Here is a 16,362-nt window from a genome sequence, read left to right as displayed (position 1 = left end):
GACTCAGGTTCAACTCTCAGCTCTGTCACCTGCCAGCTGTGCAACTTCAGGAAAGTTGCTTCAACTCTCTGGGCCCTGGGTTCCCCGTTTGTAAAATGGAGACAGTGGTCGGGAATGTCGAATGAGTCACGTCTTGTGATGTCTTAGGGCTGTACCTGGTGCTAGTTGTCATGTCGTGCTAGCTGTTGCGTCGGATCAGTGAGCCCTTGCTTCTTGAAAACGTGAAAACAGCCTAGACCCTTGGAGGCTGGAGCTCAGATCTAACCTGTCACCTTGTGCCGGGGGGCCTCTGTGAATTACATCGCTTCATCTCCTTCAGAAAAGAACGCTAGCTTTGGTTGGCTGGTTCCTAGTGTGTGCCAGGCACTGTCCTGAGCATCTTATGTGAGCGACTCATTAATTCTCCCAGTAACTATAGGAGGGAAACAGGCTTTACTACCCCATTTAGCAGATGAAAAAATTGAGGCAACTTTCCCAGGGTTACACAAGCTAACAAGAGGCAGAGGCAAGACTTGAACCCCAGCGTTCTGGCTCCCCAGCCCCAAATACTTGACCCCTGGGCTTTACTCCCTCTGTTACTAATCAGGTCTAGCTCATGTGTGTGCTTATTCCTGGCAGGCTTACCTTAAATTCATTCTCTCACCTGGAATACTTTCCCCAGCTCCCTCCAAACAAACAGGCTCCCTTTCCCCCTCCAGAGTTCTGCACAGAGTTCTGCACAGGCTACCTCACTGGTCCCCACAACAACCCTGGAGAGAAACCCTGTTATTCTCTGATGTGGACAGGGAAGCACAGAGAGGTTAAGTGACTTGCCCAAGATCACACAGCTAGCAGATTTGTAGCAGACATGATAGATCCGTGCCTGGCCCATCGGCCTTCGCGGTCCAGGCTAGTGCCCTGGTCTCACCTCTCCATCCAAACATCCTCCACCCCCCTTCTGTGCCCTCCTGGGGGAGCAGAGATTCACCATGAGCAGGCGGTGAGGGGCACACAGGCAGCAATGCCACTCAACCCGCCAGGAGGCAGGGAGTTGGTTGAATTCTGCGCACCCCCTCAATGAAGCCAGCTTGGTCACATCATGCTTCTTTATTGAGCACCTACTGTGTGCAGAGGGGTACCACTTCACAGCCTCAAAGGTGTTGGCCAGCCCTTACCAGCAGCCCCATCCTTGGGAGAAAAACAGATGGTCCCATCCTTCCCCTATCCAAGACGCAGCGAAACGGGCAAATCTGTGTTTCCGCTGTGTGTCCCCACGTCCTCCAGCTCCACTTCCACCGTAGGCGACAACAGAGGTGCCTGTCTGTCAAGGGCAAGTTCAGTCTACACAGCCCCATTTGGGGGAGAAAAACCAACAACAAAAAAGCCAAACCACTCTCATGAAGCACTTAAGGAAAGAGGAGCTTATTATAAATCGAGACAGAAGCAACAGGAAAGGGCCTGCTGGGCTGAGAGGTGCCTGCCGACAATCCGTCCCTGCCCCCAGGGTGGAGGGAGCCTCAGTCCCTCCATCGACCCCGGGCTCTTTCACACTTTACTCTGTCAGGCGTTATTAGCAGCGAGCTTGCCATTGTTGACGGGTTTTTTTTAGTCCCTTATTCAATTACTTGTTCATTACCCTCTAAAGGATCATTTTCCCACTGGTGTTTCTTATCCCACTGTGTCCTTTCTTTTCCTGTCCTCCAGCTGCTAAGGCTTCTGCTCGCATGGTGACAGAGAGCAACCCCAAACCTGACGCTGACAGTAGCGGGGCTCTGCCGCCCCAGGAGTCACCTCTGGCCGCTGTTTTCGTGTTGCTTCAGCTCCACTGTGGGGTCTGGTTTGCCCAGAGGCTGACCCGCTGGTCCTGGAGCTGTGAGCTCTGGCTGAGCTCTCCCCTGCCTGGGATTTATGACAACTCAAAGCCTTCATTCAGGAAGGTGTCACACGAAGAAACTTTGAGCTCCATTTAGCTGTTCCCGCCGGGATCAATTTTCTGAAATTATAGCATAATAATGGGGTTTTAAAGCCTTGTCAGTTCCAGGCAGAACAAAGGGGGCTATTTGATTTGAGCCTGCCTGCAAGGAGCTGCAGAAAGATGGTCCCGGCATTAGTGGAGTGACAGGTGTGATTGAAACCCCTCCTCGCTGCCCCCGAGACTCTGAGTGGAGTGGGCAGGTCACCGGCTGAGTCACCCAGTGCGGACGGAGGGAGAGAGACTGAGTCTCTGCTGGAATTCAAAGGCCAGCAGCGGGTTTGTGCGCGAACACTCGCTCAGGGGATAAATAAATAGAATCAGTGAGAAAAGGAAGGGCGGGGGGCCTTTGTGCGGGAGCCCTGTCTCCCCTGTGGGCCGACAGGTGGGTCTGTGACCGAAAGCTCGGCCTCTCTGTGGCCCAGTGCCGAATCAAATCTCGGAGACAGAGTTTTGGGTGAAGTAGAAAAGGAGAGCTTTATTGCTTTGCCAGGCAAAGGGGGACACACCGGTTCTGCCTTGAAAAACTGTGTGTGTCCCCCCGCAGAGGATTTGATGAAGGGCGGTTCAAAGGGCGGGGGCGGGGGGGTTCTCTGACAAGATTAGGGTGTGGCGAGCAGGGCCTGCCGTCCCTTAATCTCATCTCAGGTGGTCGTCTCCCGATGTTTTCATTTATTTTAGTTTTGGCTGCGTCGGGCGTTAGTTGCGGCATGCGGGATCCTCATGGCGGTGCGCCGTCTTCTCTCTAGTTGAGGCGCGGAGCTCAGTAGTTGCCGCGCGCGGGCTTAGTTGCCCCACTGCGTGTGGGATCTTAGTTCCCCGACCAGGGCTCGAACACGCGTCCCCTGCGTTGGCAGGCGGATTCTCAACCTCTGGACCACCAGGGAAGGCCAGCGGTCGTCTCGTGATCTCGATGAGTTTCTCTGGTCCCTTTAATCTTGCTTCGGGCGGTTGCTTGGCTTCTTCTCCATTGATTAGCAGCTGTTTGAATCCACCCTTCGGAATTCAGGGATGGTCATGGGGGCTGCAGTCTTGCCTGTAAGAAATGGGGGACAAAAAGGACCTCCACGCCGGGAAGCCCCACAGGGCCCCGCTCAGTTTCAGGTCACTCTCTTGTCCGGTTCCTGCAGCCCGAGGCCATGCATCTCCGATCTCCACATTCAGAGAAAGGAGTCTGTGCTGAGCAGATGTCGGACTGTCAAGAGCCAGAGGTTTGAGAAGCTGGTCTCTGCTCTCAGGGGTCTTGTTTTAAGGAGGGTGCGGCCCTGCCTGCCCCCCGGGGCCTCCGCGGCTCAAGAGTGCCTGGTACAGGTTTGGGAGACAAGACCCCGGCCCATAAGGAGCTTGGACCTCACCAGGGAGACGGGGCTGTTCTCCGGGCAGCCGCAGAAGCGCCCCAGCGTCCATCAGAGCCTTCCCTCCGTGGCCTGTGAGATTCCCACGGCAGGCCTGAGAGCCTGTGAGGTTCCAACGGGCACAAAAGACCACGGGACGGCCGAACCGGGAGCGTCTAATGACACGTCCAAGATCGTGCCACAGGGTCAGCAACAGCGTTTCAGGGGAGGGTGAAAGCTCAGAAAGGTTGGGGGGGGGGCAGCAGCCAGCCCAGGAAGCAACCGGAATTAGGGAAATTGGGGTTAGGCCTGGGAGTGAAAGCAGTTTGGGCCCGAGGGAGGTAGGGTGGGATGCAGCCTGGGAGGAGAGCCGAAGCAGAGGCCCGGGGTCCTGTGGGGGGTAGACCAGCAGCTCATCTGATGGATAGAGAGATGGACGGAAGGAAAGGGCAGACAGTGAGTAGGTCAGTGCGTCCAGACGCCTGTGTGGACGACGCCTGTGTGGACTGTGCCACGCGCAGAGCTTGTCCAGAACGGAGATTCCAGCTCAGCGTGGTGCCCAGGAATCTGTATTTCAGCAAGCCCCCTGCGGTGGGGCTTCCGGTACAGCCCACACTCTAAGAAATCCGGGGTGGGGGGAAATGGACAGACTGCCCCTTCCCCACGTAACCATGCGGGTGTGTCCTGGTCCATTTTCTCTGCAGCTCCAGCCTACAGCAGGGGCACTGAAGCCCATAAGCACAATCTGTACCCATTGTTCTGTGATTCTTTTTTTTATTAACTCACGTGAAATTTACATAAATTAACTGTCTTAAGTGCACAGTTCGGTGGCACTCACCGTGTCCTGCCATCATTACCACCATCCTCCCAGGTGGCAAACTGGTGCCCATTTAACAGTCTGTCTCTTTCCCCCTGTGCCCACCCCTGGCAACCACCAGTCTGCTTTCGGCCTCTATGATGGATTTATCTGTAGGTATTCTGGGTGCTTTGTATAAATGGAACCAACCATATGTTTTGTTCTATCGTCAGCCACTTAATGAGAAGCGATGGAGATCCTTCAGGTGAGCCGGGTCGTGGGACCGCTCCTCCGTCGAGCCCCTTGCCACGGGTGGGCCCTGCCCTGGGCTCCGCGGCACATCGGCTTATGGACGCCTCACCGTAGGCCCCACAGCGGGCACTGTTATCAAGCCCATTGTACACACGTGGAGACTGAGTCTGGCAGGCAGGTGGGGGGGGCGCGGGCCCATGCCCAAGCTCATACCTGCTTCGAGCCATGGTAGATCCAGGGTCCATCGCTCACCTGCTGCCTCTGGGCTCCTCTACAGGAATGTGCTTGTCTAACACTGTGTCATTAAAACAAGTGTTTGAAGGGAGAAGCTCAAACACCTGCTTGCGCCCTGGCCTGGGTTCCCTCTTCACTACCTGCGATTCCTGCTGCACTGCCCTCTGCGTTCTGGATTTTGGGGGGATGGTCTTGTCTCCTTGGCCCCCTCGTATGGCTGCTGGGGTCAAGGCCATCTCTTCATGTCTTTTGTACCCTGGACCGGGTTTGGCCCACAGCTTGTCCTCATGTGGGTGGGAAGCCACACCCCTAACCCCAGTCGATCTTGGGGTCAGAAGTCCTGGATCGAGGTTTCTGCTGTATATTAACCAGTCACCTGACTCCTCAGGGTCTCAGTTTACCCATCGGTGTGAAGGAGTGCGTTATCTCTGCGCTGAGGGCTTGCGGGTGGGATGAAAGGAGATGCCCCAAGCATACCCAGCACCTGACACCAGGTAGACACCACGTTACGTCTGTGTGATGTAGTTGGCACGTCAGCCAGGAGAACTATCATTGGGTACCTTGAAGGGAAGGGATGGGAACCTGGCAGGACCCGCTGCTGTCCACATGGCTGGTATAGAGAGGGAGGGCTGCAGGAGCACAGCTGCAAAGGAGGGGCCCTCGGTTTTCTTCCTGCCTCTGCCCGGTCCAGTCGCAGGTGAGTTTTCACGCTGCTCAAGATGCCTGATTCTGAGCTGAGACCTCAGGACTGCCCCCAACGCAGCACGAGCCTTCCCATCGCCTGTCCTACTGGCTAAGCCTGAACGTCACAGCTCCGCCCCTTTGCTGCAGAGCAAAGGCGTGGCAAACTCGGAGCCCGAGAGCCCAGGCAATAGGGCATGGTGGGGTCTGTGGCCCAGCAGAGAAGGCACGCCCAAACCTTGACAAATGGATCGTCACTCCTCGGCTCCAGCCTCCTGGTGCCAGAGTTTCTGACTTTTAAAGGAGAAGCAGGAAACTCATGATTTTCTATAAAATGCCTGATTTCTTAAACATAGCCGAGCACAACAAGCCTTGTCTATGTACCATCTCCACTCCTTGGCCTCCAAGGTGTGACCTCAGGTCCAGTCTCGGTCCTGGTCAACCTACAGATACCCCTGGGAAAGGGTCCTTGTATCTATCTTAAGACATTTAACAGTAAAATTCTAGAGCAAGGATGCCTGTGTTTAAATACCAGCTGCCTAGCTGTGTGACCTTGGACAAATTACTTAACCTCTCTGTGCCTCCATTTCCTCATCCATAAAATGGCAATACAAGTTTTGCTGTAATCATCAGACTTATTACGACTATAGTTGTTATTCCCGTAAAGAAAATCAAATATCTGTGCAGAACGTCGGTCAAGTATGGTGGTTAAGTGTAGACTCTGGGGTCAAATAGAATTCGGTTCAAATCCCACTCCTGCTGCTAACCTGAAGTTGACCTTGGGCAGAGCATTTAATCCTCTGAGTCTCTGTCCTCATTTGTAAGAGTGAGTGGAAATCACTCCTACTGCATGGCGTTGTTTTGAGGTTTTGTGTAACTGGTGTCGCTGAATCACTAGCACAGGGCCTGGTGCAGGCTGAGTCCTCATTAAAAGGTAACAGTTATCACACTGCAGGCTGGTGAGTGGAGGGAGGGGGAGGTCCAGGAGGTAGAGGTGTGGGTCGGTGAGCCTAGGAATGGGGAGACATGGGGAGGCTGAGACAGGGAAGGTTAACAGGCCAGCTTCCCTGCTGTGCATGGAGCCAGCCCTCCTCCCCCACTCAGCCCAAGGTCTCAAAGGAGGCCTTGCCATGGGCAGGCAGAGGAGGCCGGAGAGAGACAGCTGTCAGAACACAGTGAAGGAGAGACGGGCCTTCCAGAACTGGTGGCGGTGTGGGAATGGGCCCCAGCCAAGGGCCTCCACTACAGTGACCCAGAGACACGTTGAAAGAGACAGGAGGAAACATCCTCACACCTTCCTTCTTAGGAGGCGGTGCAGGCTGCAGATGGGCCTGCCCCACCAGCCATATGTGTCTGCTGAGAGTACATTTGTATCACAGGGAACTACATTTCCCAGGCTCCCTTGCTGTTCCATTTCCTGGAAGGCTCAGCCAATGGGAAGCCCTGATGGGGGGGGCTCAGAAGGCGGGAGAGAAGTCAGGGTATTTCTCCTCCTCTTCCTCTGCTTCCTGGGGCACCTCTGGCAACGGTTTTGCCTTCTCCCTGGCTCTACCTCCCTCCAGAAAGCCCTTCCTCCATGATCCTAGCTGCTTTTGGGCAGCTCCAGTTTCTGGCTCTGGGGACACCGCCTCCCATGGTCCCGCCACCCCTCGGTAGGCAGCAGCTTCCTGCTATTGCTAATCTCGGGGGGGTCTCACCATCCGCTGCTTGTCTTCTCAGCTCTTCCATTGTCTATGTGGCGAAGTCCCAGGATTACATTACCCCAGTCCGAAAGACCTAAGAGGTTCCTGTTTCCTGGCTGGACCTGGTTGGTACCGTGGCTAATACTTGATGGGCAGATACCCGTTATGCGCAGATCTGTGCAAGCTCGGAGGCCCGGTTCTCGCCTCACCTTAATGGGGAGGTGGGCATGTTCTCTGAACCAGGAGGTGAGTCAGATTCAGACCCATCTCTTGCCAGGTGCAACGCCTGTATTCGTTCCTGGTGAAGGATGACATTGGAGAATTTGCACTGAAGTCCTCATTGAATGTCCATCTTGACACTGCCACTTATCAGATAAGCCATTTAATTCCGCCGAGCCTCAGTTTTCTCACCTGTAAAATGAGGAGAATTATAGCAGCTCCCTCCTATGATTACTATGAGGTTTAAATGAGATTAATACTCCACGTGATAGCTCTTTCAACAGTGCCTGGCACATAGCAGCTCAAGAATCCGGAGCTCTGGTTAGCTTTATGGCCACCCTTATCACCACTCCAACCTTCAGCCTCTGCTGATTTTCCCTTATGGGTGGGAAGAATTAATGATAAATGTTTCAGTCAGTGGTATCTCCATTTGCAAGTGTCTACTCATAAAAGCCATTCATTCATTCAGTGAGCTCTCTTGAGGCACCTGTTTGTGCCTGACACTGGGCTCTCCATGGGGGACCCAGATGACAAGGCCCCATCCCTGCCCCACACCCCAGAAGGGCCACGAGACATGGGACAGGGGTCATAATGGAAGGTGGCATGAACAGCATGAGCAGGAGAGGTCCCAAGAGGAGTTGGTTTCTTTCCTGACACTGAGGGGGATGATTGGAGGCTTCCTGGAGGAGGTGGCATTTGAAATATGCTTAGTCTGTTGGGAGCACAAAGCAGGATGTAGCAGCTAAGAGTGCAGCTCTAAAGTCAGGCCACCTGCAGGGGTTTGAAACTTGAGTGAGTGACCTTGGCTCCCCTTTCACTCTTTCTGACCCCACCTGTGACTTGGGGTCCCCAAGATCGATGGAGCAGGATGGTTAAGAGCAAGAGCTCTGGGACCAGCCTGCCCAGCCCCTCACCGGCTGGCAGAACAACCTTGTCTGGGACTCGGTTTCCCTGTGCCTCAGTTTCTTCAACTGTAAAGTAAGCAATAGGGACTTCCCTGGTGGTGCAGTGGATAAGACTCTGTGCTCCCAGTGTAGGGGGCCCGGGTTCGATCCCTGCCCAGGGAACTAGATCCCACAGGCAAGCTGCAACTAAGAGTTTGTATGCCACAACTAAGGAGCCGGCGAGCCGCAACTAAGGAGCCCACGTGCTGTAACTAAGGAGTCCGCCTGCTGCAACTAAGACCCAGATAAATAAATAAACCAAATAAATAAGTTTTTTTTTTTAAATGAGCAATGGATGATCCCTGCCTCGCGGGGTCAGTGGGAGAGCTGAACAGTTTAATTCACGTGAAGCTCTTGGTCCAGCACTTGTTGCCCTCACTTACCGGATGGTGCAGAAGGGGAGAATGCTTTCATGGCATCTGAGGTCGTGGGGCCTCTGAGCCCCTAACTTCCTGGCTTTCCTCCCTACCCGCAGCCGCCACCTTCATGGAGCACTGGAAGCGGAAACAGATGCGGCTCAATTACCGCTGGGACCTCACAGGCTTCGAGGAGGAGGAGGTGAGTGGGCTTGGCGCCTGCGCCCCGGCCCCCCGCCGCGTGTCCCCCCCGGCCCCCCACCCTGTTGCTTCTGGGAGGCTCACGCGGAAGCCCTGGTCCTAAAGCCCAGGCAAGGCTGCTCCCTGCCTGCCTCTCAGTTCCCATCCCTGCTGTTTGAATCCCCCGCAGTTGCCGGGGCAACCGTATGATGTCTGTTCTAGTGTTTTTGGTCTCCATGCTCACATGGACGCACCACCCAGCAGCATGGCTGGGGACTCAGGCCAAGGCTCACTATGCTGACCTCATCCTGTCTGGGGGCAGCACCGCGGGTCTGGGGAGGCGATCACCGCCACCCACGAGGCTGAGTCCCCAAAGGCAGCCGTGAGGCTTTGCCCCGGGTGCCAAACCCACGATCCTCAGAGCCAGCTCTTGGCCTGCAGTCGGACATGGCTGAGAAGTGGGGCAGATCCTTCGCTAATAGAGGGCAGCCACGTACTGGGCATCTGCGTGCACCAAAGAGAGGGGCATTCGGGATCGAATGGGCACCGCGATGGCGGGCGGACACCCTTCCCCGGGGTTGCTCAGGAGAAACTTTGCCACTGCCCCATCCCGAGTTACCAGCTCCAGCCAGAATCCCCGTGATATGAGTGGGAATAAAAAGGAACAAGACCTCCCAAATAGCAGAGCCATTAGGTGTGGCCACAATGACCACGGCTTCATGTTATGAAATCTTTCGCTCAGTTTTTTGAAAGAGAAACTGCTCATCCATTTTCACTGTGATGTGAAAATCTCTTCCATCATCTTTTTAAACATCCCTATTATTATATTTCCCCACACACGCACTCCCTAGAAGACTGGATCACTTTTCAGTCAAATGTGTAGCTGAGAATCCCCTGTGCAGGCTCTGTATTGTCAACAGACAAGGGTGCTAGTTTGCTGGAAGAGGCACCAGCTTAGTGGAGACGAGACGGCCTCTGGGACCAGGCTGTCCTTGCACCACCCTCGCTGTGTGACCTGGGGCAAGTTGCTTAACCATTCTGTGCCTCAGTGTCCTCACCTCTCAAACAGGGGTGGAGGAGTAGGGTTTGAGGGGGTCTCCCTGGGTCAGCAGATATAAAGCACTTCAAGCAGGGCCTGGCACCAGCAGGTGTCCCTTAACCCATCTCCCACCTCCGGGTTCAACCTCTTCCCCAGTGGGTCTCATCGTCCTGTTTCACAAATGGCGGGACCGAGGCTGATGCAAAGAGAGACACGCGGCTCCTTAGGGGCAGAGACAGGCGTGGAGCTCCATCCCCCATGACAGGCCCTGGGTCACCTGTCTGCCAGAGCGTGTTCTAAAGATTCAAATAGAATAAAAAGCAGAGTGTTGTCTTGTTATTTTGGAAGTAGATTTAGAACATCCCTTTTCATGATGTCCCTGGGGTTGGGGCAGTTCGATCCCTTGGGGACCCGTCCCGTGAACTCTTCAACCTGAGAGCTCAGACCCTAGATGGTGGGGTGGCGATCAGAGCCACTGGGCACGGGTCCCCAGTGACCCTGAATGAGTCCCCGAAAGCAAGCCCCCCACGGCTGGCCAGGGCCTCTTCTGGGGTTAATCACCCGACAGGAAGGGGCCCCCTCTCCACGACATGACCCCAGGTGTCCGCTCTCGGAGCAGAAGGAAGCCCGTACCCAGTCCTCTGGCCTGTGTGTTCCTTCCCTGAGTCTAAGACAGTTCAGCCCAGCACTCCCTCGGGAATTACCTAGACCATGTGACCTGCAGAAGCAGCAACACACGGTCCCCCTAAAGTAGCGTCAGCCTTTAGTGGGTCCTCCTCATGCACCCACGTCTAACTACCTTCATCCAGGTTCTTAAGTATATCATCTTTAGCAGACGTAGCCTGTTTCTTAAAAAAACAACGCAAGTAATGAAATCTTTTTGTTTTTGTTTTACGTTTCTGGTTCCCGGAAGGAGGCTGTCAAGGTTTGGAATTTTTTGTCACTCCTCTGTCTTCCGGTAGCCTGTCTCCCTGGGAGAGGGACCTTCTCACACACCTGATCCGTCTGTTTCTGCTGAGTGGTTCCCTGCAGCTCTTCCATGGCGGGCAGGGGTCTCCGTTTCCTCCCCCACCTCTGGGTCTCTCTTAACCCCTGTTCTTCTGTTCCAGTGCCCTTCGCTGATCTGCTCTGGGCTCTCCCGAGGTCTGGTGCCTCTGGTCTGCCCCCGCTTTGCTGACACTTCCTGCCATCTCTTCTGACCCCCACAGCTCCAGATAGGATATTCTCAGGGGTCAGTTCATGGCTGGGTGTTCAGAGTGAGTTTCCTGCAGGATGGGCTGCAGCCTGGTGCAGACTGACCTGCCTGCAGGACACAGAGCCCGATTCTGTGGCCTTCCCAGTGGGCTAGGGTTCCCCACAAGGTGGAGAATCCTGGGTGAACTGCATACAATGAGTTCTAAATTGGAAATGGTACAAACAGCCAGCTAGGAACTGGCCCCAAAGGGTGTCCAAGGGAATGTCTGGGCTGATTTTGCCATGCGCGCTCCTGTTGAGGGTCTCAAACTCACAAAATTAACAAAGGCTCCCCGCTGACTTGGTTTCTTTCGCAGGATCATCCCAGAGCCGAATATGAGGCCAGAGTTTTGGAGAAGTCTCTTAGGAAAGAATCCAAAAGCAAAGAGGTATGGTGGCCGCTGCCAGTTGGCTTTCCCAGCAGTAAAACATTCTACATGCATCAACATTTCAGACCAGGGATCGGCAAACACTGTGTAGTTGGGGGGCCGGCCCCCAGACAGGGCCAGATAGTAAATATTTTAGACCCTGCAGGCCTCTGTCATAGCAACTCAACTCTGCCATTGTAGGATAAAAACAGCCATAGACAACAGGTAAACAAATGGGTCTGGCTGTGTTCCAATAAAACTTTATTTATAAAACAAGCAAGGGGCCGATTTGTCAAACCTGCTAGAGTAGAGATCTACCTTTTTGATCTACCCTGAGAGTGATCTCAAACTTCAGCCAACATTCCAACATCAAGAACCGAGTAGCCTTGCAGCTTTTTTGCTCTGGGTGGTCATTATGTCCAGCCCTCCAGTTCTACATTGAATGATGGTTGGAAGGGTTTGCCCAACAGGGTCCCTGAGCTGCTGGCCAGTTCCTTGTCTCACTCACAGACCGTGAGAATGAGAGAGAGAAGTGCTTTTGTGATGTTCCTGAAGCCGTCACCTTTTTTTTTTTTTTATAACAAATGCCTTTCTTTTTCCTCAAAACCTCTCATTCAAATTGGCAGTCATGTTTGCAGCCTGAATTCTCACAAACCTCTGGGGGTGCTTGGTTATTTTTTTAACGGAGGTTTTTTATATGACATGGGACAAGCACAGAGCCCCCGGGCCCTTGTCCACCTCTCACTGAGGCTGGAAAGTCAGGTCTTGAAGGGATGGGGAACGATTGCAGGACACTCTTCCCGGATCCCAGTGTTCTGCGTCACATCTGCACCCTCGGCCTCTGGGAGTGACCAGAGCAAACCCCTGCATCGATCTTCTCTTGTCCTTGTGTCCCATGGACAGAGTTTGCTGGTACAGAGTGGCTGGGGGTCCCAATTATCAAAAGTCCCCTCTGGGGGGGCAAAGTGGGTGCAGCAAAACCCCCTCTCGGGTCCCAGTTCCCGTAACAGAGCAAAAAGCCCAGCTCAGTCCTCCTGCAGCCAGAAAGCGGGTGCACTTCCCTGAACTCAGAGTCTGAGAGGGGCCGAGGGTGCAGAGAAAATAACCACAAAAGCGTGAGTCCTCACCCCAAATGAGGAGACTGGCCTTTTAACTTAACACATCAGAACGCATGTCCCGAGCACGTTGCCTTCAGCACGGCCGCCCTGTGGCCTTGAACCAAGGGCTCCAACAGCCCCCCATGGGCTGCGTCCCCTCTCCTAAAGGGAGAGGCGTGGTCGCCGCTGCTCTGAAGCCCCCAGGCCCCCATGGTGAGCCACCACGACCCGCGTGCAGTGCAGCATCCTCGCCCCCCGACAGTCCACCCCACGGCTTTACGGTGGCCCCTCGTAGCGTGAACGTGGATGGGATTTCATTCCTTCCTAAGGAAAAAAGGGCTCAGTGGCCCATGTCACATCCACTTAAGTCAGGGGCTCGACCAAGCCCGAGTGCCGGGCCTGGGCAACCATGCCAGGTTCCCGGTCACTGACCCGAGCTCTTTGATCACAAGAGCAACAAAGGTCGGGGTTCATTTCTGCCAGCCTCTGATGGTGACGCCAGGCCCTGAATGCCTCCGTGGGGCCACACCCTCTCTTGATTTTCCCCTCCATTTCCCTGGCTCCCAACTTCGTGGTTTTAATTTTTCCCCCAGCTATGGTACCGAATTTGTTTAGGAAAGAAAAGATCCACCCCTTCGTTGCCGTGTTAGGATTCCGAGTGTGGCTTCCTTCACGTTGGCGTAAAATGCTCAGGGTCATCCTCGCCTTTGCGTAAGATGCACCGTCTGAATTACGGCCGCCGTCTGGTGAGAGGGGCCCCGTGGAGCCCACCGAGCTTCCAGGCTGGAGTTTTCATTTCCATTACCTTTGTGGCAGCCTTTCTTTTAGAATGTGGGTCTCTGCCATCTCTGATGGGTTTAAGATGCCCAGAGCCCGAATCAGCCCCAGCCGCCGGCACAGCCAGGGATGTGCTGGCTGCCCAGGGGGCCGATGGGAGCCTGGGTGGCGGTCTCACCCCACGGTGCTCTCTTGTTTCCTCCACCCGCCCCAGAAGCGCCGGCACCTTCCAGAGGAGCCAGCGAACAAATGGAGGCAGAGGGTTAAGACAGCCATGGCGGGGGTGAAACTGGTACATGTCACGTCGGGCCGTCGCGAGGCTTGAGTGTTTGCAGATGACCGAAGTCCACTGTGTTTTCCTCAACCGACTCTGACTGCTGTATTATCCTTTTAACATTCACACCCACGTTGCTTTGCCTTCCTTCGGTACCCACAGGCTGTGACGTGTGTTGAGGTGTCTCTGCATGGCTGTGGTGGGTTTGTGGGGGGAGCTCGGCTGTCTCTGGAGCTTGTGAAACGTGCCTGTCACAGCTGCCTGCCAGTGGTCCCTGGTCTCATTAACACGCATGCCACCTGCCCTGGAATGCGTGGCCTCGGGTGTCATGCCTGCCAGCATTCTTTGACCTCGTCCATGCATTTTTCCCGTTCAAAATCCACCCCATTCTTGAAACATCCCAGGTTAGCAACAAGCGTCCACTTCAGGTCCCTCCAGACCCTGCTGTCCCTATGCCAGAGCCTTCGGACCACGTGTCCCCGCTCTCCGCCGTTGCTACGTGGCGGGCAGCGTTTGAACTTAGAGCGCTGGTGGCTTGTTTCAACTTGCTCTGCAAAGGAAAATTACTATTATGGTCTGGGTGGCGAAGGAAAACAGCTTAGATCTTCTGGCCTTGGAAATGAGACCTTCAGCCACGAAAAGGAGTCCAGGCTTCTCCCAGACGGGGGTCTGATCGTCCAATTTAGAAAAGCCTCTGGTACCATCACGCCCCGTACACAGAGGACTCACTTTTTTAGACAACTATTATTTCTATCATTTCGTAGCATCATTTCATCGGGAATAAGGCCCCGGATGCCAGACGTTTGCATTCGCTCATCATCATTTTTTTTAACCGTGTTTCTGTTGTCCAAGTTGTTCACGCCCATATATGTGTGCACACACACATCTTTCCGCTGGGATGGTCCCCACCGCTGACCCAGCCCTGTTCGTGTTGCAGACAGACAAGGTGAAGCTGACCTGGAAAGACCGGTTCCCAGCCTACTTCACCAATTTGGTCTCCATCATCTTCATGGTGAGCTCTGGGAGGTAAAGGAGGGAGGTGTACCAAGGTGTGCGGTGCTCACCTGGATGGGACCAGCCATCCTCGTGGCAGTTGTGTTCATCCCAGGCTAGGCAGGGTGGTGGGGGGATTCCACCAGCCCCCTAAACTGGGGAGGGGCCAGGGTTCTGCAGTGACCCCCAGGGGGCTTCCCAAGCCCTGGGGCCCATGCGGTGGTTCCCTTTGGTCCCTGACACACATCTTTCGTTCTGAGAGTGACGCATATAAGTAACTAGTCATTCAAACCTAGGAGTTCACAGGTATTATTTAAGACAAAACGGAGGGCTTTTAAAGAAAACCAGTAAGTGAAGAACACACAGGACAAAAATCAGGACGATGCCACTCAGGTGACGGAGGGCCGGTGACGCCAGGTTCATCCGGACACTGCTGATTTGAATGAATTGCCGACACTGTGGCCGCCTCTATTAGGGGATTTTAATCCCCAGTTAATGCGGCTGCATCCCTGGAAGGCCTCAGGCCCATGCTAGCCGTGCTTTCATTCCCCCCACAATGGGTCAGGGCCACCTGTGGTCACTGTAGCGATGACCTTGCTATCAAGGTCATCCGCATGGCCGCTGTGGACCAAGGGCTGGGCTGTGCCCAGTGGCCTGAGGGCCTCACACCTGCCTGTCCCCCTCCTGCTGCTGAGGAAATGGAGACCAGAGGTCTCACCCCCTCCCCAGGCCAGAGGCCAGGCAGACAGTCTGCCCTGAGACACCCCCCGCCCTTCCGTATGAACTTGGAGACACACAGGTGGGCTTGCCTTGGTTTTCCACTGGGGGTGGCATCTGAGGCCCCCTAACCTGAATAGTTGGAAGCAGAGGGAGGACTCCGTTTCCCCTAACACTCTCTCACACGGCAAGAAGGACCTCTCTGATGTAAAGAAATGTGTGGTGGGGACCCCCAAGACCACAGTTTTGGGAGCCACTGTGGGGTGGGGGGAGGGCCGTTGGGCTGTCAGGATGACTGGGTGGCAGTGGGCCCAGCCGTGTTTTGAGGGTCCTGGAGCACACTCCCCAAATGGCACAGGAGTGCTGGCGGGGTGATGTAGGATGACGTGGTCCCTGCCTGGAGCATCCACGGGGCTCACCCGACGGGGGACGGGGTGCGGGAAATGGAAGACCCAGGCACCAGGGCTCAGCCCCTCCTGGCAGAGAAGAAGCGATGTCAGCACAGAAGGTCCAGCAAGGGCGTGACAGGAGGTGGGAGGCTGTGGGCCCTTCTGCGCCACGGCAAGTTCGGGCAAGAGCCCTCGTGGTACGGGTCACTTCCTTGAATAGTCTTCAGGGGGTTTTGAGTTTCTCTCGTACTAAGGATCAAGATGGTGGGCAGTGGAGGGCTGGTTCGGCACCTCCGTCAGGTTTCTCTGGCCTTCTGCACACCTGTCCTGTGCCTGTGTCCCTCTTGGTCGCAACATGGCTGCCCCACCTCCAATATCACCTCCACTTTCCAGGCAGGAGGAAGGGGAAGGAGACAGAGGCCAGCGGAGGCAGCCCCTCTTTGAATGTGCTTTCCCAGAAGGCCTGCCCACACCTCTGCTTGCACCTGGCCCCACCTGTCTGCAGAGAGGCGGGGAAATGGGCACATTGTCACTGCCGCAAAGGTGGGACAGTGGGTTAGGGAACTGGCTGGCCCTTGAGGTCCTGGGGACCCCATCGCAGATGAATCGGTTTTGTCCTGCACTCGGGGGCTTCGTTCTCCGAACAAATAGCAGTCGAGCGCCTACAAGGTGCCCCCGTGCTCCGACCCTGGAGATGCTCGTATGAACACAGTGGCCAAACCCTGGCCCTCACAGCCCTTTCCTTCCAGAGGGGGCGTTGCACCCAGGAGGGGAGACAGCTATAGAGCTTTCCCTCTGACAGGGAAAGGCTGGTGCACCCCCATGACACCTTGCTGAGTCACCCTG

At 55.1% G+C, this 16,362-nt stretch overlaps 1 protein-coding gene across 3 annotated transcripts in view; it reads left to right on the top strand.

Moving 5' to 3' along the window:
* The window catches only part of ANO1 (anoctamin 1), a 90,411-nt gene that overhangs the window by 48,078 nt on the left and 25,971 nt on the right, over nt 1-16,362 (top strand). For 2 of the 3 annotated variants that reach the window (XM_060158292.1, XM_060158290.1), the window contains 5 exons: nt 8,569-8,651; nt 10,582-10,593; nt 11,219-11,290; nt 13,358-13,435; nt 14,355-14,429. In XM_060158292.1, the coding sequence (XP_060014275.1) occupies nt 8,569-8,651; nt 10,582-10,593; nt 11,219-11,290; nt 13,358-13,435; nt 14,355-14,429 (320 nt within the window). The remainder of the gene's footprint in view (nt 1-8,568; nt 8,652-10,581; nt 10,594-11,218; nt 11,291-13,357; nt 13,436-14,354; nt 14,430-16,362) is intronic. The other variant, XM_060158291.1, reaches the window with a different exon arrangement.

Source organism: Lagenorhynchus albirostris, chromosome 9 (genome assembly GCF_949774975.1).
Source record: "Lagenorhynchus albirostris chromosome 9, mLagAlb1.1, whole genome shotgun sequence".
In the NCBI taxonomy this organism is placed as follows: Eukaryota; Metazoa; Chordata; class Mammalia; order Artiodactyla; family Delphinidae; genus Lagenorhynchus; species Lagenorhynchus albirostris.
The sequence above is the reverse complement of the archived record's forward strand: the minus strand, read 5'-3'. Positions and strand labels throughout refer to the sequence as shown.